Consider the following 25,988-nt stretch of genomic DNA (forward strand, 5'->3'; position numbering starts at 1 on the left):
TGCGGAGCGCCTCCGTGATACAGAGAAGAGCAGTCTCAGTTGAATGACTAGTCTTGAAACCTGACTGATTTGGATCAAGAAGGTCATTCTGAGAGAGATAGCGGGAGAGCTGGCCAAGGACGGCACGTTCAAGAGTTTGGAGAGAAAAGAAAGAAGGGATACTGGTCTGTAGTTGTTGACATCGGAGGGATCGAGTGTAGGTTTTTTCAGAAGGGGTGCAACTCTCGCTCTTGAAGACGGAAGGGACGTAGCCAGCGGTCAGGGATGAGTTGGTGAGCGAGGTGAGGTAAGGGAGAAGGTCTCCGGAAATGGTCTGGAGAAGAGAGGAGGGGATAGGGTCAAGCGGGCAGGTTGTTGGGCGGCCGGCCGTCACAAGACGCGAGATTTCATCTGGAGAGAGAGGGGAGAAAGAGGTCAGAGCACAGGGTAGGGCAGTGTGAGCAGAACCAGCGGTGTCGTTTGACTTCGCAAACGAGGATCGGATGTCGTCGACCTTCTTTTCAAAATGGTTGACGAAGTCATCTGCAGAGAGGGAGGAGGGGGAGGGGGAGGAGGATTCAGGAGGGAGGAGAAGGTTGCAAAGAGCTTCCTAGGGTTAGAGGCAGATGCTTGGAATTTAGAGTGGTAGAAAGTGGCTTTAGCAGCAGAGAGAGAAGAGGAAAATGTAGAGAGGAGTGAGTGAAAGGATGTCAGGTCCGCAGGGAGGCGAGTTTTCCTCCATTTCCGCTCGGCTGCCCGGAGCCCTGTTCTGTGAGCTCGCAATGAGTCGTCGAGCCACGGAGCGGGAGGGGAGGACCGAGCCGGCCTGGAGGATAGGGGACATAGAGAGTCAAAGGATGCAGAAAGGGAGGAGAGGAGGGTTGAGGAGGCAGAATCAGGAGATAGGTTGGAGAAGGTTTGAGCAGAGGGAAGAGATGATAGGATGGAAGAGGAGAGAGTAGCGGGGGAGAGAGAGCGAAGGTTGGGACGGCGCGATACCATCCGAGTAGGGCCAGTGTGGGAAGTGTTGGATGAGAGGGAAAAGGATACAAGGTAGTGGTCGGAGACTTGGAGGGGAGTTGCAATGAGGTTAGTGGAAGAACAGCATCTAGTAAAGATGAGGTCGAGCGTATTGCCTGCCTTGTGAGTAGGGGGGGAAGGTGAGAGGGAGAGGTCAAAAGAGGAGAAGAGTGGAAAGAAGGAGGCAGAGAGGAATGAGTCAAAGGTAGACGTGGGGAGGTTAAAGTCGCCCAGAACTGTGAGAGGTGAGCCGTCCTCAGGAAAGGAGCTTATCAAGGCATCAAGCTCATTGATGAACTCTCCGAGGAACCTGAGGGCGATAAATGATAAGGATGTTAAGCTTGAAAGGGCTGGTAACTGTGACAGCATGGAATTCAAAGGAGGCGATAGACAGATGGGTAAGGGGAGAAAGAGAGAATGACCACTTGGGAGAAATGAGGATCCCGGTGCCACCACCCCGCTGACCAGAAGCTCTCGGGGTGTGCGAGAACACGTGGGCGGACGAAGAGAGAGCAGTAGGAGTAGCAGTGTTATCTGTGGTGATCCATGTTTCCGTCAGTGCCAAGAAGTCGAGGGACTGGAGGGAGGCATAGGCTGAGATGAACTCTGCCTTGTTGGCTGCAGATCGGCAGTTCCAGAGGCTACCGGAGACCTGGAACTCCACGTGGGTCGTGCGCGCTGGGACCACCAGATTAGGGTGGCCGCGGCCACGCGGTGTGGAGCGTTTGTATGGTCTGTGCAGAGAGGAGAGAACAGGGATAGACAGACACATAGTTGACAGGCTACAGAAGAGGCTACGCTAATGCAAAGGAGATTGGAATGACAAGTGGACTATACGTCTCGAATGTTCAGAAAGTTAAGCTTACGTAGCAAGAATCTTATTGACTAAAATGATTAAAAATGATACAGTACTGCTGAAGTAGGCTAGCAGTGGCTGCGTTGTTGATTCGGGGGCTAGCTGGCTAGCTAGTAGTGTTGATTATGTTACGTTGCGTTAAAAGAACGACAATAGCTGGCTAGGTAACCTAGAAAATCGCTTTAGACTACACAATTATCTTTGATACAGAGACGGCTATGTAGCTAGCTATGATCAAACAAATCAAACCGTTGTACTGTAATGAAATGAAAATGTGATACTACCTGTGGAGCGAGGCGGAATGCGACCGGGTTGTTGAGTTCTAATCGGTAGACGTTGGCTAGCTGTTGGCTAGCTAGCTGTGTCTCCTACGTTAAGGACGACAAATAGCTGGCTGCGTTGTTGATTCAGGGGCTAGCTGGCTAGCTAGCTAGCAGTGTTGATTACGTTACGTTGCGTTAAAAGAACGACAATAGCTGGCTAGGTAACCTAGAAAATCGCTCTAGACTACACAATTATCTACACAATTATCTTTGATACAGAGACGGCTATGTAGCTAGCTATGTAGACGGTGGGCATTAGTTAGCTGGCTAGCTACTGGGCAGATACGTTAGGACGACGAAATACGATAATTACGCAATTATCTTTGATACAAAGACGGCTATGTAGCTAGCTAAGAAGAAATTGCTAAGATTAGACAAATCAAACCGTTGTACTATAATGAAATGTAATGAAAAGTTATACTACCTGCAGACCGAAGTGCAGACCGAAGTGCGGATGCGACTGCTCGCTCCAACCCGGAAGTGTCGAACAGTTGCATATCGCGGGGACTATTCGATGCTATTGCAGTATCTGTTCTTAGTTCTACTTTTTTTGAAAGGGGCATGCTTATTTAAGATGGTGGGGAAATTACTTTTAAAGAACGACCAGGCATCCTCGACTGACGGGATGAGGTCAATATCCTTCCAGGATACCCCGGCCAGGTCGATTAGAAAGGCCTGCTCGCAGAAGTGTTTAAGGGAGCGTTTGACAGTGATGAGGGGTGGTCGTTTGACTGCGGACCCATAGTGGATGCAGGCAATGAGGCAGTGATCACTGAGATCCTGATTGAAAACAGCAGAGGTGTATTTAGAGGGCAAGTTGGTCAGGATGATATCTATGAGGGTGCCCATGTTTATGGATTTAGGGTTGTACCTGGTGGGTTCCTTGATAATTTGAGATTGAGGGCATCTAGCTTAGATTGTAAGACTGCCGGGGTGTTAAGCATATCTGAGTTTAGGTCACCTAACAGAACAAACTCTGAAGATAGATGAGGGGCAATCAATTCACATATGGTGTCCAGGGCACAGCTGGGAGCTGAGGGGGGTCTATAACAGGCGGCAACATTGAGACTTCTTTTTGGAGAGATTCATTTTTAAAGTTAGAAGCTCAAACTGTTTAGGCGTAGACCTGGAAAGTATGACAGAACTTTGCAAGCTATCTCTGCAGTAGATTGCAACTCCTCCCCCTTTGGCAATTCTATCTTGATGGAAAATGTTGTAGCTGGGTATGAAAATCTTAGAATTGTTGGTGGCCTTCCTAAGCCAGGATTCAGACATGGCAAGGACATCAGGGTTGGTGGAGTGTGCTAAAGCAGTGAGTAAAACAAACTTAGGGAGGAGGCTTCTGATGTTAACATGCATGAAACCAAATTTTTTTTCCGAATACAGAAGTCAAGAAATGAGAGTGCCTGGGGACACGCTGGACCTGGGTTTACCCCCACATCACCCGAGGAGCAGAGGAGGCGTAGGATCAGGGTACGGCTAAAGGCTATCAAAACTGGCCGTCTAGTGCGTTAGGGACAGAGAATAAAAGGAGCAGATTTCAGGGCGTGGTAGAATAGATTCAGGGCATAATGTGCAGACAGGGGTATGGTGGGGTGCAGGTACAGTGGAGGTAAGCCCAGGAGAGGTTGCATCTCTGGACACGCTGGTTATACAGGGTGAGGTCACCGCATGTGACGAATTGCAAAAATCGCTGAAGTTGGAGACTTTTATCTCCCTCACCAACTTCAAACATCTGCTATCTGAGCAGCTAACCGATCGCTGCAGCTGTACATAGTCTATCGGTAAATAGCCCACCCAATTTACCTACCTCATCCCCATACTGTTTATATTTATTTACTTTACTGCTCTTTTGCACACCGGTATCTCTACCTGTACATGACCATCTGATCATTTATCACTCCAGTGTTAATCTGCTAAATTGTAATTATTCGCCTACCTCCTCATGCCTTTTGCACACAATGTATATACACTCTCTTTTTTTTCTACTGTTATTGACTTAATTGTTTACTCCATGTGTAACTCTGTGTTGTCTGTTCACACTGCTATGCTTTATCTTGGCCAGGTCACAGTTGTAAATGAGAACTTGTTCTCAACTAGCCTACCTGGTTAAATAAAGGTGTTCTCAACTAGCCTACCTGGTTAAATAAAGGTGAAATAAAAAATTACAAAATAAATGTGTGGGAGGTGGGACAAAGGAGGTATCTGAGGCATGTAGAGTGGGACTAGGGGCTCCGCAGTAAACTAGAATGATAACTATCCTAAACAACAGTATACAAGGCATATTGACATTTGAGAGACATAAAGCAATCACAGGTGTTGATTGGGAGAGCTAGCTAAGACAACAGGTAAAATGGCGATGAATGGGCAGAGAGGTTCGGTTAACTCCACCCAGGACCGGAGTTCGGGACTAGGGCTGACAGATAAAAAATTAACAAAGTGGAATACCGTGATAAATTAACAGTCCAGCAGGCATCAGCTATGTAGCCAGTATGTGTGTAATACCCAGTGATAGCATAGTGTGAGTGGTGAAGAGTTGTGTAGCACAGCCAGAAGAGGACTTGCCTCCCCTCAGAGCCTGGTTCCTCTCAAGGTTTCTTCCTAGGTTCTGGCCTTTCTAGGGAGTTTTTCCTAGCCATCGTGCCTCTACACCTGCATTGCTTGCTGTTTGGGGTTTTAGGCTGTTTCTGTAGAGCACTTTGAGATATCAGCTGATGTAAGAAGGACTTTATAAATTTGATTTGGAGTTGTGTAGTTTCAGTTTCCCAGAAAAGCTCTGAGCCTCTGATGTTCTCGTCCTCTTCTACACATAAGTCATAACTGGAGGGAGGCCTCACCTGGTTCCAGCTCCCCTGCAGGATCCTGACAGAAAATAAAACCGATTCACTCTTCTCTAAAGGTGTATTACTAATTGCGTAGGCTGTGGTTGGTTTCCCAAAATGACAGTTGGACCTGGAAAGGCCAGTTATGAAAGTCTGCTAACAGCCTCTAGCTGTAACCAGATGTACATGTTTCTCTAACCAGGTAGCTAACAGCCTCTAGGTGTAACCAGATGTACATGTTTCTCTAACCAGGTAGCTAGCAGCCTCTAGCTGTAACCAGATGTACATGTTTCTCTAACAGCCTCTAGCTGTAACCAGATGTACATGTTTCTCTAACCAGGTAGCTAACAGCCTCTAGGTGTAACCAGATGTACATGTTTCTCTAACCAGGTAGCTAGCAGCCTCTAGCTGTAACCAGATGCACATGTTTCTCTAGCAGCCTCTAGCTGTAACCAGATGTACATGTTTCTCTAACAGCCTCTAGCTGTAACCAGATGTACATGTTTCTCTAGCAGCCTCTAGCTGTAACCAGATGCACATGTTTCTCTAACCAGGTAGCTAGCAGCCTCTAGCTGTAACCAGATGTACATGTTTCTCTAGCAGCCTCTAGCTGTAACCAGATGTACATGTTTCTCTAACCAGGTAGCTAGCAGCCTCTAGCTGTAACCAGATGTACATGTTTCTCTAACAGCCTCTAGCTGTAACCAGATGTACATGTTTCTCTAGCAGCCTCTAGCTGTAACCAGGTGTACATGTTTCTCTAACCAGGTAGCTAACAGCCTCTGGCTGTAACCAGATGTACATGTTTCTCTAACCAGGAAGCTAACAGCCTCTAGCTGTAACCAGATGCACATGTTTCTCTAGCAGCCTCTAGCTGTAACCAGATGTACATGTTTCTCTAACAGCCTCTAGCTGTAACCAGATGTACATGTTTCTCTAGCAGCCTCTAGCTGTAACCAGATGCACATGTTTCTCTAACCAGGTAGCTAGCAGCCTCTAGCTGTAACCAGATGTACATGTTTCTCTAGCAGCCTCTAGCTGTAACCAGATGTACATGTTTCTCTAACCAGGTAGCTAGCAGCCTCTAGCTGTAACCAGATGTACATGTTTCTCTAACAGCCTCTAGCTGTAACCAGATGTACATGTTTCTCTAGCAGCCTCTAGCTGTAACCAGGTGTACATGTTTCTCTAACCAGGTAGCTAACAGCCTCTAGGTGTAACCAGATGTACATGTTTCTCTAACCAGGTAGCTAGCAGCCTCTAGCTGTAACCAGATGTACATGTTTCTCTAACAGCCTCTAGCTGTAACCAGATGTACATGTTTCTCTAGCAGCCTCTGGCTGTAACCAGATGTACATGTTTCTCTAGCCAGGAAGCTAACAGCCTCTAGCTGTAACCAGATGTACATGTTTCTCTAGCAGCCTCTAGCTGTAACCAGATGTACATGTTTCTCTAACAGCCTCTAGCTGTAACCAGATGTACATGTTTCTCTAGCCAGGTAGCTAACAGCCTCTAGCTGTAACCAGATGTACAGGTTTCTCTAGCAGCCTCTAGCTGTAACCAGATGTACATGTTTCTCTAGCAGCCTCTAGCTGTAACCAGATGTACATGTTTCTCTAGCAGCCTCTAGCTGTAACCAGATGTACATGTTTCTCTAACAGCCTCTAGCTGTAACCAGATGTACATGTTTCTCTAACCAGGTAGCTAACAGTCTCTAGCTGTAACCAGATGTACATGTTTCTCTAACCAGGTAGCTAACAGCCTCTAGCTGTAACCAGATGTACCTGTTTCTCTAGCCAGGAAGCTAACAGCCTCTAGCTGTAACCAGATGTACATGTTTCTCTAGCAGCCTCTAGGTGTAACCAGATGTACATGTTTCTCTAACCAGGTAGCTAGCAGTCTCTAGCTGTAACCAGATGTACCTGTTTCTCTAACCAGGTAGCTAACAGCCTCTAGCTGTAACCAGATGTACATGTTTCTCTAGCAGCCTCTAGCTGTAACCAGATGTACCTGTTTCTCTAGCAGCCTCTAGCTGTAACCAGATGCACATGTTTCTCTAGCAGCCTCTAGCTGTAACCAGATGTACATGTTTCTCTAGCCAGGTAGCTAGCAGCCTCTAGGTGTAACCAGATGTACATGTTTCTCTAACCAGGTAGCTAACAGCCTCTAGCTGTAACCAGATGTACATGTTTCTCTAGCAGCCTCTAGGTGTAACCAGATGTACATGTTTCTCTAACCAGGTAGCTAGCAGCCTCTAGGTGTAACCAGATGTACATGTTTCTCTAGCCAGGTAGCTAGCAGCCTGGGGTCACAACAAATTAAAACGTTACATTATGATGTCCAAAGGGAAATAGCTCCAATGACTCATTTATTGTTTAAACATGATAACACACGGACTCATTCATCGGACTGTAAAATCGTTCAAACACTTGTTTTCCAGGGGACTAACACAGTGATACTGGTCCACTCATCTCACCAGTCCATTTCGGTTCCACTAACAGGCTCAAATCACAAGTCTCCTGTGACGGGGAAGAGATTCTGTCGGTGAAATGAATGAAGTGGCAGGGGGTTGAAGTAGGTAGGCTGACTATGGCCTGGTGGTACTTGTATCTTTCTCTATGGAATTTCTGAGCATTAAATCCAGACCGTTATTTTGGATTAAGTCGCACTGCCATAAGGTAAAAGGTGGAATTCCCTTCACAAAACTTCACCTTTCAAAAGATTTGCTAGATTGTTTTATAAGTTTTATTTGAAGGACAATACATGTGTGTGTGTATATATATATATATATATGATACAAAAAGGTTTTAAAGCTAAAAGGGTGGGTGGGGGGGGACTTTAAAAAGCCAAAGAAGATGAGATGAAAAAGTCCAAGCGTAATTCATCATCATGATTCAGTGTACCAGGTATACACGTACAGTAGGTGACCTATAACAGTATTGGATACCTCACCACCCCATTGAACACAACTAATACAATTACATCATTAGGAGGTCAAATTAAATAAAACATTCAGATTTTAAATCTCAAAAGAAACCAAATTATTAAAACCCAAAATAGCACTAAGTAAATATAATATAACCTCTGGTGAAAGTATACTTGTATTTATTGCACATAAAAACGATTGTTCTTGGGAGATTATGTAAAAAAAAGTGTTTAGGTTAAGTGTTTAGGGCGATCAGATGTTCATTCACATCTTTCTCCTGAAGTTCATCTGTGGAGAGAGAGGGAAAAAACACATGTTTTATTAGGGAGAAGAGAGAAACACACTGGATAAATCACCCAGACACCTAAGTGAATAGCAGGTCTGCATTGACGAAATGAACCAACTAGTCCTGCAGACAGTCAGGTGTAATGTAGCAAACAGGGAATTTAGAAAACACGTCACCACAAACTAACACCGTAACCCCAAGGGACGATCCGGTGATATGAATAATACCAGCACCCCCCCCCCCCCCCCCCCAGACAGACAGACACCCCCCTGCAGCACAGCCCAGTGTTAACGAAGCAGCTAAGTGAAACAGAAATGATAGAAAACCTGCTCAGATGAATGGGCTTTCCAACCAACTCTTCAGGTTCCTAAACACACACCGTACCGCTGTAGTTAGACACATGGTCTGATACGGGGGGTCAAACAGCATGTCCAATGTGGCTAGAAATCATCTCCTATGCATATGATCATATGCCGCTTGTCTGGAGAAAGGAAGTGGTTCTCACCTTGCGTGCGCTGGTAGGGTTCTTTGGAGACTTGCTGCTGTTGGTCCGTGGGGACTTCCTCTGTGCTTTCCCTCCCGGCTGAGGGGACTTCCTCTGTGCCTTCCCTCCCGGCTGAGGGGACTTCACACTCCCGGCTCCACTGCGGGGAGACTTCCCATCTCCGGACTGCGGGACACGGGAGCTTTTGTTCCCTGGGGATTTACGGGTGGAGCTGCGAATCTTACTCATGCCTCTCTGTAGGAAGCCGCTCTTGGAAGCTGCCTTATGAGGCGTGTTGTCAATGGAGAACACCATGGACTGTCTCCGCTCAGCCTGACAGAGAGGATGGGTGGATATTTTAGGCCTACTGTTTGGAGTAGGCTAACAACCGTTGCTGCTAAGAAAACAAACCACATGTTATAGTCCAGAGGAAGAGAGAGACTCACAGGGCTAAGAGGCTGGCGGTTGTTGGATGAGCCGAAACGACCTCCTTTAGGGGTAAGAGGGCGCGGGAAACAGCTGGTTGCCATCCTCTTAGCCTGACAAAAGAGAATTCAGTAAATGTAGAATTAAACAAACAGGTTAATGATTTAACCACCACATTAACATCTACATCCTCACCTCCTCTCCACCCTCACCTGCCCTCCACCCTCACCTGCCCTCCACCCTCACCTGCCCTCCACCCTCACCTCCTCTCCACCCTCACCTGCCCTCCACCCTCACCTCCACCCTCACCTGCCCTCCACCCTCACCTGCCCTCCACCCTCACCTGCCCTCCACCCTCACCTCAGGTGTGTCTGGTTCCTGGTCTTTGGCTGAGCGTTTGAGTGACAGGTTGCTCCCCCTGAGGTTGTGCGTGTTCTGGTGGTTCAGGGTGCTGCTGGCTTTAGGTTTGGGGGGCATCAGTGAGAGGCGGTGAGAGCCGTAGGCTGGCCTGGTGGCCGTGGTGCTGTCGGCCGGTCCCGGGTGGAGTGAGAGGCGGTGGGATGACAGAGACTCCTGAATCTGTCCGGGCATCACAGAGGCTCTACGGATGGTCTCCGTGGGGTCGCCCATGCGCAGGTCATCGTCGGTGAACTCAAAGGACGGTCCCAGGCTGGGCTGCAAGGGGGAGGAGGCAGGGTTTGGCGATTGGATGATTACAAGCAAAACATATTTTTGAGAAAGTGACAGATGGCTAGATGGAGAGTGAGTAACAGTGTACCCTGGACTCCAGAGGATAGCTGCTCTTTAGGTGAGGCAGACAGGACTGGTTTCTGGCCTGCAGCTCAGCGATGCGTAGCCAGTCATCAGCAGCATGGTCAGGCTCATTCTCTGCCCCTACACAGAACTGGCCCGTACCTACACAACGTGCAGAACATAAACATACTGTAGTACAAACTCTGGGCCAATCAACCTCTTGGTGCCTCCTTGAACATGTGGAAGGCAATGGAGAAGTGTCGCCGGCTGAGGACAAGGGGCTCGTTGTAGAATGTGTGTAAACGGTTCGTACTCTGTGGAGCTGCAACGTGGACGGTGCTTCGACGGTAACCAGGGAGACTGAGGAGCTGATCGCTCAAGGCAACGGCAGGTTTTCCGGGTGTGTGGAAGATCTCCATGGAGACAGGTCGTGCAGTGTGTGTTCTTCCGGTGATGTTGGGATGGGAGTGGACGGAGGCCAGGCTGTAGAACGTCTCGTTGTCACTATCCTCTCCTGCTCCTCTGCGACCAGGGGTCGTCTGTATGGGGGGGGAGAGAGGAGAAGTCAACCATCCCACTCACTCTGCTGCAATTCAGTCTTCCTCAGCAGGTCAACCAACCTAAAAGACCGCTAGACCAGAAGGTAATACAGGGTGCTTCCAAGAATGTAGCGAGAGAGGAGCAAGTGAGAGTGAGCGAGAGAGAACGTGAACGAGAGAAGTGAGAGAGAGAAGTGAGAGAGAAGTAAGCGAGAGAGAGAGAGAGAGGTGAGCGAGAGAGAGGTGAGCGAGAGAGAGAGAGAACGTGCAGTGAGAGGTGTCCCAGTGCTCCCTCCACCTTGCTCATGGTGATGTTGATGACCTGGGTGGTCCTTCGGCGTCTAGCTGAGGAGGTGGGTGGTCTCTTCCTGGCTGAGTCCAGAGCCAGCTCTCCCAGAGATGTGATGCTGCTCTGCAGCCGGCGCTCAGTACTGGTCCTGGGGAGAACAACCCTGATGAACTTCTTTATAGTAGCAGTTAAACCAGTGGTACTGGTCCTGGGGAGAATAACCCTGATGAACTTCTTTATAGTAGCAGTTAAACCAGTGGTACTGGTCCTGGGGAGAATAACCCTGATGAACTTCTTTATAGTAGCAGTTAAACCAGTGGTACTGGTCCTGGGGAGAATAACCCTGATGAACTTCTTTATAGTAGCAGTTAAACCAGTGGTACTGGTCCTGGGGAGAATAACCCTGATGAACTTCTTTATAGTAGCAGTTAAACCAGTGGTACTGGTCCTGGGGAGAACAACCCTGATGAACTTCTTTATAGTAGCAGTTAAACCAGTGGTACTGGTCCTGGGGAGAACAACCCTGATGAACTTCTTTATAGTAGCAGTTAAACTAGTGGTACTGGTCCTGGGGAGAATAACCCTGATGAACTTCTTTATAGTAGCAGTTAAACCAGTGGTACTGGTCCTGGGGAGAATAACCCTGATGAACTTATTTATAGTAGCAGTTAAACCAGTGGTACTGGTCCTGGGGAGAATAACCCTGATGAACTTCTTTATAGTAGCAGTTAAACCAGTGGTAAGAACAACCCTGATGAACTTCTTTATAGTAGCAGTTAAACTGGTACTGGTCCTGGGGAGAATAACCCTGATGAACTTCTTTATAGTAGCAGTTAAACCAGTGGTACTGGTCCTGGGGAGAATAACCCTGATGAACTTCTTTATAGTAGCAGTTAAACCAGTGGTACTGGTCCTGGGGAGAATAACCCTGATGAACTTCTTTATAGTAGCAGTTAAACCAGTGGTACTGGTCCTGGGGAGAATAACCCTGATGAACTTCTTTATAGTAGCAGTTAAACCAGTGGTACTGGTCCTGGGGAGAATAACCCTGATGAACTTCTTTATAGTAGCAGTTAAACCAGTGGTACTGGTCCTGGGGAGAATAACCCTGATGAACTTCTTTATAGTAGCAGTTAAACCAGTGGTACTGGTCCTGGGGAGAATAACCCTGATGAACTTCTTTATAGTAGCAGTTAAACTAGTGGTGCCGAACACACGTTCTAAACCTACCTGTTGATCTGACGGTTATTCATGGGGGTGAAGTAGAGGGTCTCCAGTGAGTCCCCTCCCAGAGCACGCCGTTTAGCAGCTACGCGCTCCGAGCTACGCACCAGGGGAGTACTGGACTCGTCAGGCTCCATTGGCCTCCTACAGGGCAGGGAGAGAGGGAGATTTATACCAGTCACCTAGCTGCAAGTCAAGCTCAGAGGAGATGGTGACGGAAGAGAAGGTGAGTTACGTGGTTGTGTTGAGGGAGTCGTCCAGGCTCAGGTCCAGGCTGTCGCCACTGATCTCCTGGTGAGTCTGGCTCTGGGGGACTTTCAGGTAGACACTCTCTCTACCCCCTCTCATCTTCTCGATCCTGCCTGGTCCCCTCTCAGGTCGAACCTGGCTCTGCTCCCGAAGGTGACGATCAGCAAACGCAAGCTGTAAAACACACACAAATAATGTTAGTTTCATGTCAATATGAAGCCGACATCCTGTATGATAGAATGCATAATATAACCTGATTGAGAGGTACACCTGTGCTTCCAGAGTGTTGATCTTGGAGCCGAGGCTCTTCTCTTTGCTCCTGGCCTTCTCCAGCTCCTTCTGCAGCAGCTTCATCTCTGTGGTAACAGCGTTGACCTCATGCTCTCTGACCTCTAGGCTGCGCTGCAGCTCCGTCACCTGCTCCTGAGACTCCACAAGCTGCTGCTTCTTCCCCGAGTAGTGGCTCTTGGCCTTCTCAACCTGGGAACAAAAATATACCACACCTCAACCTCCAAGACAAACCTGAATAATTCTATCCACTGCCAGGGTGAGGTGTGTGTTAGCTCAGAGATGTGTTATGTGGTTGTGTGTTTACTGGTCAGACTCACCTGTGTTTTGTAGTGTTCCACTACCTCAGTGTTGGCAGCAAGTTGTTCCCGTAGATCTCTGACCTGCTTCTCCCACTCTGTTCCCTCCATCTGTTCTCTCAGCAAGGCCAGTTCCTCCTGCAGTACAGCCTCCAGCCTCTGGGCGGCGCTACATTTCATCTCCAGGACCTGGTTACCCTCAGTCAGCCTCTCCTTCTCCAGGAGCAGGGCATCCAGCTGTTGTCTCTGGCCACTTTCTGTGCTCTCTGCCTGGGCTCGCAGCTCAGCCATGCTCCCTTCCAGCTCGCTCTGGTTCTGCTCTGCCTGGAGGACCCGGGTTAACAGAGCCTCCTTCTCTTGCTGGAGCACAGAGAACTGCTCCATCAACTCCTTCTCCACCTGGCCTGCTGCCTGCCCTTCCTCCTGCTGCTTGGCCAGCTGCACCTGTAAGGCAGTGTGCTCCTCTCTCAGGGGGCCCTCCCTCTGCACCTCCTCCAGACGGCTGACATATGTGGAGATCTCCTGGCGGAGTTGTGTAACTTCCTGTCTCAGGGTGCTGAGCTCCAAGTCCTTAGCTGCTTGGAGGGCCACCATCTTCAGAGTGGCCTCCTCTCTGGCTCTCTCCTCCTTCACGGTCAGCTTTTTCAGGGCCTCCTGCTGCTCCTCCAGGCTCTGTTCTAAGGACTGAGCTCGCTGCTGCTGGCGGATTAACTCCTCTCTCAGCTCCTCCTGTTGCCTGGCCAGCTCCTCTCTCAGTACCTCCACTGACTCCTTCTCCATGTGGGCCTCCTGCAGCACCTCCTTCTGAAGGGAGATCTCCTTCTCTCTCTTAGCTAGCTGCTCCTGTAAGGCAGTGGCCTCGTCTCTCAGAGTGCTGAGCTGCAGGTCTTTAGCTGTAGCCAGAGACAACACTACCTCCAGCTGAGCCTGTAGGGCCTCCATCTTCACAGTGGCCTCCTCTCTTGCGTTTCCCTCCTGCTCCTCCTTCCCCCTCTGCACCTCCTCCAGACAGCTGACATGTGTGGAGATCTCCTGGCGGAGTTGTGTAGCCTCCTGTCTCAGGGTGCTGAGCTCCAAGTCCTTAGCTGCTTGGAGGGCCACAATCTTCAGAGTGGCCTCCTCTCTGGCTCTCTCCTCCTTCACGGTCAGCTCTTTCAGGGCCTCCTGCTGCTCCTCCAGGCTCTGTTCTAAGGACTGAGCTCGCTGCTGCTGGCGGATTAACTCCTCCTGTTGCCTGGCCAGCTCCTCTCTCAGTGCCTCCACTGACTCCTTCTCCATGTGGGCCTCCTGCAGCACCTCCTTCTGAAGGGAGATCTCCAGCTCCCTCTTACCTAGCTGCTGCTGTAAGGTAGTGGCCTTCTCTGTCAGAGTGCTGAGCTGCAGGTCTTTAGCTGCTTGGAGGGCCTCCATCTTCAGAGTGGCCTCCTCTGTGCTCTTCGCCTCCTGCTCCCGCAAGGCAGCCTCCTGGTGCTCCAGGCTCTGCTGGAGCTCTGCAGCTCTCTGCTGGTGGAGGGTCACCTCCCCCCTCAGAGCGTCTACCGCCTCCTCCTGGAGAGTTGCAGCCTGGGCCTCCTGCAAGACCTTCTGTAGGGAGCTGTCCTCCTGCTGCTGGACAAGCTGCTCCTTCAGCTCTCTAAGGGCCTCCTGCTTCTCCTCCAGGCTCTGCTGGAGCTCTGCAGCTCTCTGCTGGTGGAGGGACACCTCGCCCCTCAGCTCCTCCTGCTCCTTGGCCAGCTCCTCCTGTAAGGCTCTGTGCTCCTCGCTCAACAGGCTCTCCATCCGAATCTTCTCTGACTGCACGTCCTTTAGATCAGATACTCGTTTAGCGTTCTCCTGGCAGAGTAGAGAGGCCTCGTCTCTCAGAGTGCTGAGCTGCAAGTCTTTAGCTGCAGCCAGAGACAACACTACCTCCAGCTGAGCCTGTAGGGCCTCCATCTTCACAGTTGTCTCCTCTCTTGCGTTTCCCTCCTGCTCCTCCTTCCCCCTCTGCACCTCCTCCAGACGGCTGACATATGTGGAGATCTCCTGGCGGAGTTGTGTAGCCTCCTGTCTCAGGGTGCTGAGCTCCAAGTCCTTAGCTGCTTGGAGGGCCACCATCTTCAGAGTGGCCTCCTCTCTGGCTCTCTCCTCCTTCACGGTCAGCTCTTTCAGGGCCTCCTGCTGCTCCTCCAGGCTCTGTTCTAAGGACTGAGCTCGCTGCTGCTGGCGGATTAACTCCTCTCTCAGCTCCTCCTGTTGCCTGGCCAGCTCCGCTCTCAGTGCCTCCACTGACTCCTTCTCCATGTGGGCCTCCTGCAGCACCTCCTTCTGAAGGGAGATCTCCTGCTCTCTCTTAGCTAGCTGCTCCTGTAAGGTAGTGGCCTCCTCTCTCAGAGTGCTGAGCTGCAGGCCTTTAGCTGCAGCCAGAGAAGACACTACCTCCAGCTGAGCCTGTATGGCCTCCATCTTCACAGTGGCCTCCTCTCTGGTGCTCTCAGTCTGCTCCTTTAACACTCTCATAGCAACCTCCTGCACCTCCAGGCACTGCTGGAGCTCTGAAGCTCTCTGCTGATGAAGGGACACCTCCCCTCTCAGCTCCTCCTGCTGCCTGGCTAGCTCCTCCTTCCCCCTCTGCACGACCTCCAGATGGCTGACATGTGTAGAGATCTCCTGGCGGAGTCGAGTGGCCTCCAGTCTGGCGCTATCCTCCTGCTGCCTCAGCTCTTCCACCAGTGTTCCTCTGTGCTCCAGGTCCTGCTCCAGCCTCTCACACTTCTGTCTCTTCCTATCATTGTCCTGGATGGCTGAGTCCAGCTGCTGCTGTAGGGCTGACACGCTCTCCTCCAGTTCCATACGTTTAGAGTCCTGTTCCCTAGCCAACTGCCTCGCCTCCTCAACTGACAGGGCCTCTGCAGCACGCCTCCTCTCCACCTCCTCCTGCTGCGAGATGACTTCCTCCTTGAGTGAGGTCAGTTCTTCCTGTCGTCTCTGGGAGGCCAGAGAGGTGGTGGACTGTAGCTCCTCCTCCAGCCTCTGGAGGCTCTCCTCCTTCTCCCTGAGAGACGACTCCTTCTCCCTGAGAGCTGCCGAGGTCTCCTCATTCCTCTCCTGGACCTCTTCGACCTGCTCCTTCACTATCCGCAGCTGCTCCAGCTGGGCAGTGTGCTCTTCTCTCAGGGCCTCCATGTTTTTGCCCTCCTGACACAACTCCTTCAGCAGAGAGATCTGGTCCATCAGGCCAGCGAGCCGCTCTCTCATGTTATTGATTTCATTCTCCTGAGTGGCAAGCTCCTCCCGTAGCTCCTCCTGCTGTAAGCGGTACTCCTCTTGTTGCATGGCTAGCTGCTCCTCCCTGGCCCTCACCTCCTCTCTCAGGCTGCTGAGCTCCAGGTCTTTGGCTTCAGCGAGGGACGAGGCAGTGGCTCTCTCTGTCTGGAGGGTCTCTATGTTCTCTGTGGACTGGAGGAGGAGACACTCCTTCTCCCTCTGAGCCTCCTCCAGCTGGGCCATCTGTTCCCCCAGGCTCCTCAGCTCCTCCTGGAGTCGAGAGAGCTCCTCCCTCACCGCTTCCTTCTCCCTGTGGGCTTCGGACTGCGCCTCCTTTTCTAGGGAGATCTCCTCTTGCTGCCTAGCCAATTGTTCCTGCAGAGCAGTGTGCTCCTGCCTCAGGCTGCAGAGGTTCGTAGCATGTGTAGTTATCTCCTGGTGCAGTCGAGTGGCCTCCTCTCTAACGGCCTCCTCCTGCTCCTTCAGCTCTTTTAACACCTTCTCAGATGCAGCCATCTCCTCCTGTAGGACCTCCCTCTGTAGAGCACTCTCCTGCTGCTGCTTGGTAAGCTGCTTCTCCCTGACCTGCACCTCCTCCTCAGCCCTCCTCAAAGAGTCACCCATGGTGTCCACGTGGCTGGTCAGCTCCTGGATCTCCTCTCTGGCCTTCCTCTCCTGCCGCTCCATAGCCAGGTTCAGCTCCCCTCTCTGAATGCACTCCTGCTGCACCTCCTCCCCCAGCGCCTTCACCTCCTGCTCCCTTTGTTGTACAGTCTGGGTAAGGCTGGCCACCTCAGCAGTCAGGGTGTGGAGCTGGGCAGTCAGGGACTCCCTCTCCTCCTTGGAGGCCAGCTCCAGAGCCTCTCTGTCAGCCCGCAGAGCACTCAGGGCTTCCTGGAGCTCAGTCACCAGGACCTGCAGTCTCTGGCTCTCTGCCTGTAGCGAGGTCCTCTCCTGGGCATGCAGGGTGGCAGCCTGCTCCTTCTCCCCCTTCAGACGGGCAATAGTGCACTCACACTCTGCGTGCCTGAGGGTGGCATCAGCCAGCTCCTGTTTCAGCTGCTCCCACTGTGGGGGTAAACAAGGAAGGACGTGTGGTTAAAAACACAAAACACTGAAACTAAAATGTGGATGTAATATCACCCTTGAACATTGTGACAATTGACTCAGCTTTAAGTATCTGGGTAAATGCTAACCTCCATGATAGGGCCCATAACCTCTCCTTTTTCCTGCATTTTGGCTTTACTCAGCTCGTCCTCTAGAGAGGAGATCTTGCTCTGCAGGATCAGCATCTGTTCATTCAGACACTCCTAACAGACAGAAGAAGAAAACGTAAAAAGAGCAAGCACAAATTGAGATAATCTGGGCCTCTAGTCATAAAGAGTCTCCCGAGTGCTGATCTAGAAGCAGGCACCCCCTGTCCAAGTAATTTTTAGTCATTGTGTTGTAAAAAGGCAAAACTGATCAAAGATCAGCACTCCTACTCAGATGCTTTATGAATATGGGACCTGTTCTATAGGCCTCACCTTCTGAGCAGTGGCCTGGTTGAGTTCAGCCTGAATGTGGCAGTGTCTGCTGCTCCACTCCCCCTGAGCAGAGTCCTGGGCCTCAGTCAGCCTGTCCACCTCAGCCTCAGCACTCGCCAACCGAGCAATCACTTCACGCATCTGACACACACACAAACGATGAGACAGTTGTCCGTTAGTAAATCACTATAGGCTGTGTATGGTTTAAATGACTTGTTTAAAAAGGTTCAACTGCAGCCATTTTTATCTTAATATCAAACCTTTTCTGGGTAAAAATGTAGTACCTTAATGTTATTATTTTTTCTATTAAAATTGTCAAAAAATAAAGGCAAAATAGCTCATTAGCAAAGAGCAATTTCTCAAGCAATCATTTTTCTAGGACTGAGGGGTCTAATTGGATGAGCTTAATAGTGAGGGATATGCAACCTGAAAACTTGCTGTTATTGGCAGAGGCTTTGAAACTCTCTCTGTTGTTATTGGTCCATTAACTTTTACCATATGGTGAGGTCACCAATCAGGCCAAAACTCCATCCCACCAAAACAGGCTGGAATTCCTGTCTTATCAAACAGCTCTCACACTAAAAGGGTTTTATAAGTTTCACAACCTCAGTGTAGGGGGGGAAATGTTTTTAAATATATATATATATATATATATAAACAAGAGGAAAATCAAATGTTTTCCTGCACTGGGCTTTGAAGGAAGCGTGTACAAGGAGAGTCCTTCACCTGGGCAGAAAGGGTGCCATTCTCCTCTGTCAGGTTATCCACCTTCCGTTCCATCTGAGATGAGTTAGTCTTTAACGCTTGGCACTCCTTCAGCACCTCATGGAGACGAGTCCGCAGCCTAATAGAGAGAGAACGCAGTTACACACACACACACACACACCTAGCATTACCTCAGCACGACCTTGACCCTCCTCTCTCTCCCTTCCTACCCCTCGTTCTTGCTGTGCAGTTCTTGTAGCTCATCCCGGGGCTCCTGCTCCTGCTCAGCCTGTTCCCTCAGCAGCTTCTCAATACGGTGCTGCAACTGACAGATCTGACTCTCTACAGGAGGGTGAAAGAGCAGTGTTAGGTTCTAAATATCAGAGTAAGAAATCTACAGGCACAACGAAAGCTCCAACCAAGTTTAATCACCCATTGCTCGCAGTCAGCGTTCCAATAACATCTGGTGTAAACCCTCGACTGTATCATTGAATATTTCAATAGGATACCTGATAATTAACAATATCCCAAGTTCAGCCAGAACTCATCAGCAGGAACAGTAAGAATCCAGAGGAAGTAGTGGAGAAACAGCAGGTACATCCTTATTAAAAATCAGACAGAGCCAGGTAGGTAGGTACCTCTCTGGGTGAGGGTGGCGGCGCTGGTGGTCAGGTCTTTCTCCAACTCATCCCTCATGTCTCTCTCCTGACGCAGCTGCCTCTGCAGCTTCTTCAGCTGGAACTGAGGAGTGTTCATCACATCCTGCAGGGGAGAACTGCACAGGCAGGTGGGAGAAAACAGGAAAAGGCACCAGTTACTCACACAGATCAGTGTTCCCACCCAGCGTACAGAACATCAGCTGTTCTAGACTAGTAACTCACTAGGGCGTTGCTAGGATACCATAGGTGGGATACTAGAAGAGGAACGAGTGAGCACTAACAGAGGAGACATGGAGGGACAGAGTAATACCTGACAGACGAGGACGCAACAGTTTGTAGGTCCAGAAACTGAACTGAACCGATCTTCTTTCTGCGCCGGAAAACCGGGGACTCCTCATCGTTGAACAAGGAGGATGAGGAGGTACTGGAGATGTCACTGTTGAAACTAAACAGGGCTGAGAGAAAAAGAGTATGCGCGTTTCTGTACTGCAACCATAAGGTGAATTGTTGAACGTAACCTGAAACATGTGAGTGAAGGCTTACGCTTCTTCCTTAGATAGTTCTCCAAGTTCTCACTCAAGTAGAGGCTATTCTCATTGTCCAAAACAAAGCGGAGCATGGAGGCAAGCTCAACCTTAGGGAAGAAAAACAGAAGTTAGTCACATAATTGCACTGCTATCAGGCAACAAGAAAAATGTAAGTTCATGGTATGCCACTAAGAGCACAAGGACCATCCTACCTCAAACTTATATTCCAGTTGGTTCAGGTCAACATGGTTGTTGATCACACTATGGTAGTACAGGAGCACAAGCACCTGAGAACAACACAAGTATAAAAACAGGCCACCCAGGCGATCTGGGTTAGAGGTGGGCTGGATCATTAACTCACTTCAGCATATTTCATAGTCTATATACTGTATATTCTTACAGTGTATACATTTCCAAACATTACTATTTGTTTTATTCTTGTACTACAATTATTTTTGATAAATGTTGAGGAGAGCAATTAAGCATTTCACTGTGTCATTTACACTGTGTATTCTATGCATGTAACCAATACACTTTGCTTTGAGAGAGTTGGGTCGAGTGTAGAGCTGAACACAATGCAGTGGCATCTGAGCATTCTATCCATCAATTCATGATGTGATCTGGAGCCCAAGTATACATTTGGTCAGTGAATAAAACCCAGTTGTATGAACCTGATACCTTGGATAACTCCACCTCCAGGTTTAGGCCATTGCTGATGTTGTCCCAGGAGATGAGAGCTCCCCGTTCTGTGCTGCACCTACAGTCACCTGGAAAAACACAACGGCAGGACTGTTAGCCATGTGTCTGTGGGGGAAAACACAACGGCAGGACTGTTAGCCATGTGTCTGTGGGGGAAAACACAACGGCAGGACTGTTAGCCATGTGTCTGTGGGGGAAAACAACACCTCCCCCATGACTAGTGAGTGTGACTCACCTTGCAGGAAGTCAGAGACCACTTTCAGCCTCTCCTGGACATGCTGGTCCAAATAGGACTTAGCTGGCTCTTCCTTTCTCCTGTCAGAATCAAACGTCAATGATCAACACAAGAAGCAAACTACCAAGTCAGCGAAATCCAGACGAGGACAAATATCTATGGTTCTAAGCTATTACGGAACATTGTTTTTACTCACAGTTTATAGACGAGCTTCAACAACAAAACGCCATCCTGTAAATCCTTGATGCGCCGCACCGGGAGGTCCACATTCAGGTGGTTAACCTAGTGACGGAAAAAAATATGGATTCAATTTAGCAAGGCATACTAAGTACTTAGAGCGGCAGGGTAGCCTAGTGGTTAGAGCGTTGGACTAGTAACCGGAAGATTGCAAGTTCAAATCCCCGAGCTGACAAGGTACAAATCTGTCGTTCTGCCCCCGAACAGGCAGTTAACCCACTGTTCCTAGGCAGTCATTGAAAATAAGAATTTCTTCTTAACTGACTTGCCTAGTTAAATAAAGGTAAAATAAATATTGGTTACGACCACAGAAAACAAAGCAGACTTACCCATTCCAACAGTGCATGCTCTTTATCAAGGTGAAGCACCATCTTTGCTGCTCACTAGACAATCGAAAACAGACAGACATTAGTATCAATCATTCCACTGTATGGAAGAAAGAAGAACGCTCAGTCTAAGAAGCTAGCTTGCTATCATAAGCTATCACTGCATGGTCGGAACTAGAAGCACAAGCATTTCGCTACACTCGCATTAACATCTGCTAACCATGTGTATGTGACAAATACAATTTGATTTGATTTGATTTATCAGCAACTCCAACTACACTACGTGACCAAAAGTATGTGGACACCTGCACAGCAAACATCTTATTCCAAAATCATGGGCATTAATATTATGGAGTTGGTCCCCCCTTGGCTGTCATAACAGGAGAGGAGATGGCTGCGAAGTTCTTCCACACCGATCTCGATAAACCATTTCTGTATGGACCTCGCTTTGTGCACGGGGGCGTTGTCATGCTGAAACAGGAAAAGGCCTTGTCCAAACTGTTTCCAAAAGTTGGAAGCACAGAATCATCGAGAATGTCATTGTAGGCTGTAGCATTACGATGTCCATTTACTGGAACTAATGGGGCCTAGGCCGAAACATGAAAAACAGCCCCAGACCATTAGTCCTCATCCACCAAACTTTACAGTTGGCACTATGCATTGGGGCAGGTAGCATTCTCCTGGTATCCACCAAACACAGATTCACCCGTCGGACTGCCAGATGGTGAAGCGTGATTCATCACTCCAGAGAACTCTTTTCCACTGCTCCAGAGTCCAATGGCGGCGAGCTTCACACCACTCCAGACGACACTTGGCATGGCGATCTTAGGCTTTTGTGCAGCTGCTCAGCCATGGAAACCCATTTCATGAAGCTCGCGGCGAACAGTTCTTGTTCTGACCTTGCTTCCAGAGGCAGTTTGTAACTCATCAGTGCGTGTTGCAAACGAGGACAGTTGACTTTGATGTGCTACGAGCTTCAGCACTCACGTTCTGTGAGCTTGTGTGGCCTATCACTTCGCAGCCGAGCCATTGTTGCTCCCAGATGTTTCCACTTCATAATAACAGCACTTACAATTGGGGGCAGCTCCAGCAGGGCAGACATTTGAGAAACTTACTAGTTGGAAATGTTGCATCCTATGAGGGTGCCACATTGAACGTCACTGAGCGGTTCAGTAAAGCCATTCTACTGCCAATGTTAATCTATGGAAATTACAGGCTGTGTGCTGAAATAGCCGAATCCTCTAATTTGAAGGTGTCAACATACATTTGTATACTGTATACAGTGTAGCTATTTAGTTAACGTTACTAGCTACCTAAATATAAAGTAACTTGTTACTTAGAGAAAGGAAACTCAAAAAGATATATGGGTAATAGCTAACGTTAGCTAGCTACTCGACAGCTATAAATGGTACTTAAAGGAATTTCTGGTTACTCCCTAACGGCTAGCGAGCTAACGTTACTCCCAGTGCTAACGTTAGCTACTAGCTAACAGTCAGTGAGACTAGCAAACTAAACGTTACAGTAGCTTATTAATTAAACAACTATTAACGAGTAGAAGTATGTCTTACCTTTGCAATTAGCTAGCTATTGGTAGAAAACATTTATAAATTCCGTCTCGAAAATACCAAAATCTAGGTAGCACCCGCTTACCAAAATAACTTTGTTTCGAACACCAGATCTACTTTTGAAGTGCTAAGAAGTATACTCTTTCAAATTTCGGCGCTGGTGATTATCAAGCCTTCCTATTGGAGGCATTCAGAGCTGCAAGACGCCAATTGGTTATATGTGCAGAACTCGCCATTTTGTGAGCGAATAAAAATGTAATGTAGTTTTCAGTTCATAATTTCTTATGAATAAAACATTAATAGTAATTATTCAAACGTATACACTATTCTATTGTAAGGGAACATTTCTGAACATTATTCAATGGGTTTTCTGCAACAATGTACAATTTAATAAAGAAAATAAATACGTTTAATGAAATATTTAAACTACAATTCCCACATTCCGAAGACTCGTCTCCTTGGAAACCGACTGTTGTAGTGTTGTTCTCGCTCATTGTGATGAAAATACAAACAAGTGTCTTGCACATGTGTGTGGGTTTTTAGGGGTAAAATAGCTAAATTATGTTTAATTCATTGTAGGCAGAAAACTAGTTATAGAAATCTAGAAATGTAGCTATGTCATTTTTATTTTGTATGCCTTGAACAGAGATGAAGTCAAGTGAATAGACGTTGTTTGAGTTGTAGCTAACTTAGCAGGAACGTTAACGTTAGCATGGACAAAATAGCTAGGCTAAGTGCAAAGATGATGCAGTAATCCTCTTTTCAATTAGCTGGATTCATTTAAATATTATATTTATTATCATACAGGTTAGCCAAAAGGCTGTAAAATGTATGGCGCTCCTGTGGATTTATCATTCAAATGCCTCAGCTCAATGACAGGTAAACCAGCAGGTTATTTCACATGACTATTAATGCGGATGAAGGAAAGGATTCCACTATTGAGATGCAATTCAGAGCGTTCTACTTCTTCCTCAACACTTTTTTTTACCAGTGGAGGTTGCTGAGAGGAGTACGGCTCATATTAATGGCTGGAATAGAGTCAATGGAATGGTATCAACCACATGGAAACCACATCTGATTTGTTTGATACTCTTCCATTGACTCCATTCCAGCTATTATTATGAGCCGTCCTCCCCTCAGCAGCCTCCACTGCTCTCTACCCTCCTGTGCCTGTGTCTCAATAGTCGCGGCTTCCTTTCCTATTCTCAATGCCACCTCTAAGTCCTCTCACACAACTTCTCTCTCTTTCTCTCTCAGACGCTCTGACGGAGGAGCCAAATCAGGGCTTGCGGCCACTGAAGCGAAATGCAGAGAAGAAGTTCTGCAGCCGCTCGCTGCGTCTCAACAATAACATCATCACAGACTTGAGTGGCTTCAATGATACGGTCTCAGCCTTCCTCTCAGAGCCCTCACAGCTCGCCTGGGTCGACCTGTCCTTCAACGACATCTCACACATAGACCCAGTGAGTTGAGTCCACGTAGTCACGTACATACAGTGGCTCTGGTCAAAAGTAGTGCACTATATAGGGGATATTGTGTCATTTGAGACAAGTCTACTGTCTCCCTGAACAGCCACAGCCTGGCAGGGGGGTCAAATGCAGGGCTCTAGTACATTAGCAGTGATCACTCTAAACCCTGTGTGTGTGTGTGTGTGTGTGAACTTTGTGTCCCAGGTCCTGGTGGAGCTGAAGGAACTGCGGGTGTTGTATCTCCATGGTAACAGCATCTGTAACCTTTCAGAGGTGGATAAGCTGGGCGCCCTGCCCTTCCTACATACACTGACCCTGCACGGCAACACCATGGAGAATGAGGGGAGCAACAGGTACACACACACTTAGCATCACAGGGATTAAATGAGAAAGGTGAGGACAGCTGCTAAACCTACACATGCACACAGTAAACTCATCCACACACACATACACAGGCCGGCACCAATGTGCATCCCCTTAGCCCCAGATGGGGGGGTGGGATGGGTTACAGGGGTTGTTTATTCCACTCATACTCTTAGTGTGATCTCAATGTGCTGTCTGAATGCGGTCTGTTCGCAGAGGGCTATGTGGCTCTGAGCCCTGTGTGTAATAGGTGCTGGGTTAGAGTTGCAGCTGTGTAGCATTCTGACTGGTGCATCAAATGAGCAGAGATATCCTGTTACACACCAGCTCTCTGCCTGTCTGCATAGCAACACGGCCAAATTTTACAGAGTTTTGAGCATTCTCCCTCTCTGCTCAGTGCTAAATGAATACTGGTTTACAGTGTATGTATGTGTTCAGCCCTGGAGCCTTATGGTAAAAAAAAACCTGAAGTTTGTGTACCTGGACAAACACCCAGTTATAAGAACCCCTCTGTGTGTGTGTGTGTAGGGGGTATGTGATTGCGGCTCTGCCTCACTTGAAGAAGTTGGACTTCAGTGCTGTTACACGGCAGGAGCGAATCATGGCCCAAGTCTGGCATCGCCCTGGGAACCTTGGCAAAAACACCAGGAAGAACCAGGACAACTGACCTGTCACCACAGAAACGGAGGGAGGGGGGGACACAATCGTCATGCCAACCAACCAAATGGTTCCAGAACAACAGACTTACATCAGGAGGCCTTATGACTGAAGCATCATGTAAAAGTACAATATGAATCTACTCATCAGAAACTCTGTCTGGTGTCTGTCTTAGAGTTGGGGGGGGGGGGGAGGAATAGTACATCTACAGTAGGTGTGATTTCTGCTTAATTAGGATATTCCTGACCTTTTTGCCACCTTGACCTATATAATTATTAAACTGGAACAGAGGCCACCCAGGCTAAAGGTATAGAGTCCTCTCAATCAAACTGTCCAATATGCACCTTTGTACACTGAACAAAAACATAACGCAACATGCAACAATTTCAAAGATTTTAGTTACAGTTCATATAAGGAAATCAGTCAATTTTAATAATTCACTAGGCCCTAAATCTATGGATTTCACATGACTGGGAATACAGATACCTTACAAAAAAAGGTAGGGGCGTGAATCAGAAACCCAGTCAGTATCTGGTGTGACCACCCTTTGCTTAATGCACCGGGACACATCTCCTTCGCATAGAGCTGATCAGGCTGTTGATTGTGGCCTGTGGAATGTTGCTGGATATTGGCGGGAACTGGAACACGCTGTCGTACATGTCGATCCAGAGCATCCCAAACATGCTCAATGGGTGACATGTCTGGTGAGAATGCAGCCCATGGGAGAACTGGGACATTTTCAGCCTCCAGGAGTTGTGTAAAGATTGTTGTGACATGGAACCGTGGATTATCATGATAAAACGTGATGGCGGCGGATGAATGGCACGACAATGTGCCTGAGGATCTCGTCACTGTATCTCTGTGCATTCAAATCACCATCAATAAAATTCAATCGTATTCATTGTCCGTAGCTTATGCCTGCATATACCATAACCACACCGCCACCATGGGACACTCTGTTCACAATGTTGACATCAGCAAACCGCTCATCCACACAATGCTAAACACGCT

At 48.4% G+C, this 25,988-nt stretch overlaps 2 protein-coding genes across 4 annotated transcripts; one reads left to right on the forward strand and one right to left on the reverse strand.

Moving 5' to 3' along the window:
* Window positions 1-7,339: 7,339 nt before the first annotated feature.
* On the reverse strand, window positions 7,340-22,639 carry numa1 (nuclear mitotic apparatus protein 1). Of its 3 annotated transcripts, none has more exons than XM_029681442.2 (25): window positions 22,492-22,639; window positions 20,927-20,980; window positions 20,557-20,642; window positions 20,361-20,440; window positions 20,105-20,193; window positions 19,639-19,713; window positions 19,443-19,533; window positions 19,210-19,354; window positions 18,879-19,015; window positions 18,471-18,582; window positions 18,262-18,379; window positions 17,536-17,676; window positions 17,206-17,319; window positions 12,785-17,077; window positions 12,447-12,656; window positions 12,163-12,350; window positions 11,934-12,071; window positions 10,713-10,851; window positions 10,189-10,414; window positions 9,901-10,037; window positions 9,483-9,797; window positions 9,143-9,235; window positions 8,718-9,029; window positions 8,539-8,579; window positions 7,340-8,214 (listed from the first exon to the last, which is right to left on the reverse strand). In XM_029681442.2, exons 2-25 carry the CDS (start codon window positions 20,966-20,968, stop codon window positions 8,211-8,213), a joined length of 7,326 nt encoding a protein of 2,441 aa, XP_029537302.2. In that variant the 5' UTR covers window positions 20,969-20,980; window positions 22,492-22,639; the 3' UTR covers window positions 7,340-8,210. The 3 variants fall into 3 exon arrangements, with proteins under 3 accessions (XP_029537302.2, XP_029537303.2, XP_029537304.2); XM_029681443.2 differs by having other exon boundaries at window positions 22,574-22,606; XM_029681444.2 differs by lacking the exon at window positions 8,539-8,579 and having other exon boundaries at window positions 22,492-22,638.
* Window positions 22,640-22,954: 315 nt separating this feature from the next.
* lrrc51 (leucine rich repeat containing 51) lies at window positions 22,955-25,277 on the forward strand. Its single transcript, XM_029681448.2, has 5 exons — window positions 22,955-23,033; window positions 23,296-23,367; window positions 23,746-23,951; window positions 24,162-24,310; window positions 24,849-25,277. Exons 2-5 carry the CDS (start codon window positions 23,316-23,318, stop codon window positions 24,985-24,987), a joined length of 546 nt encoding a protein of 181 aa, XP_029537308.1. The 5' UTR covers window positions 22,955-23,033; window positions 23,296-23,315; the 3' UTR covers window positions 24,988-25,277.
* The last annotated feature ends 711 nt before the right edge of the window (window positions 25,278-25,988 follow it).

Source organism: Oncorhynchus nerka, linkage group LG14 (genome assembly GCF_034236695.1).
Source record: "Oncorhynchus nerka isolate Pitt River linkage group LG14, Oner_Uvic_2.0, whole genome shotgun sequence".
NCBI classification, from domain to species: Eukaryota; Metazoa; Chordata; class Actinopteri; order Salmoniformes; family Salmonidae; genus Oncorhynchus; species Oncorhynchus nerka.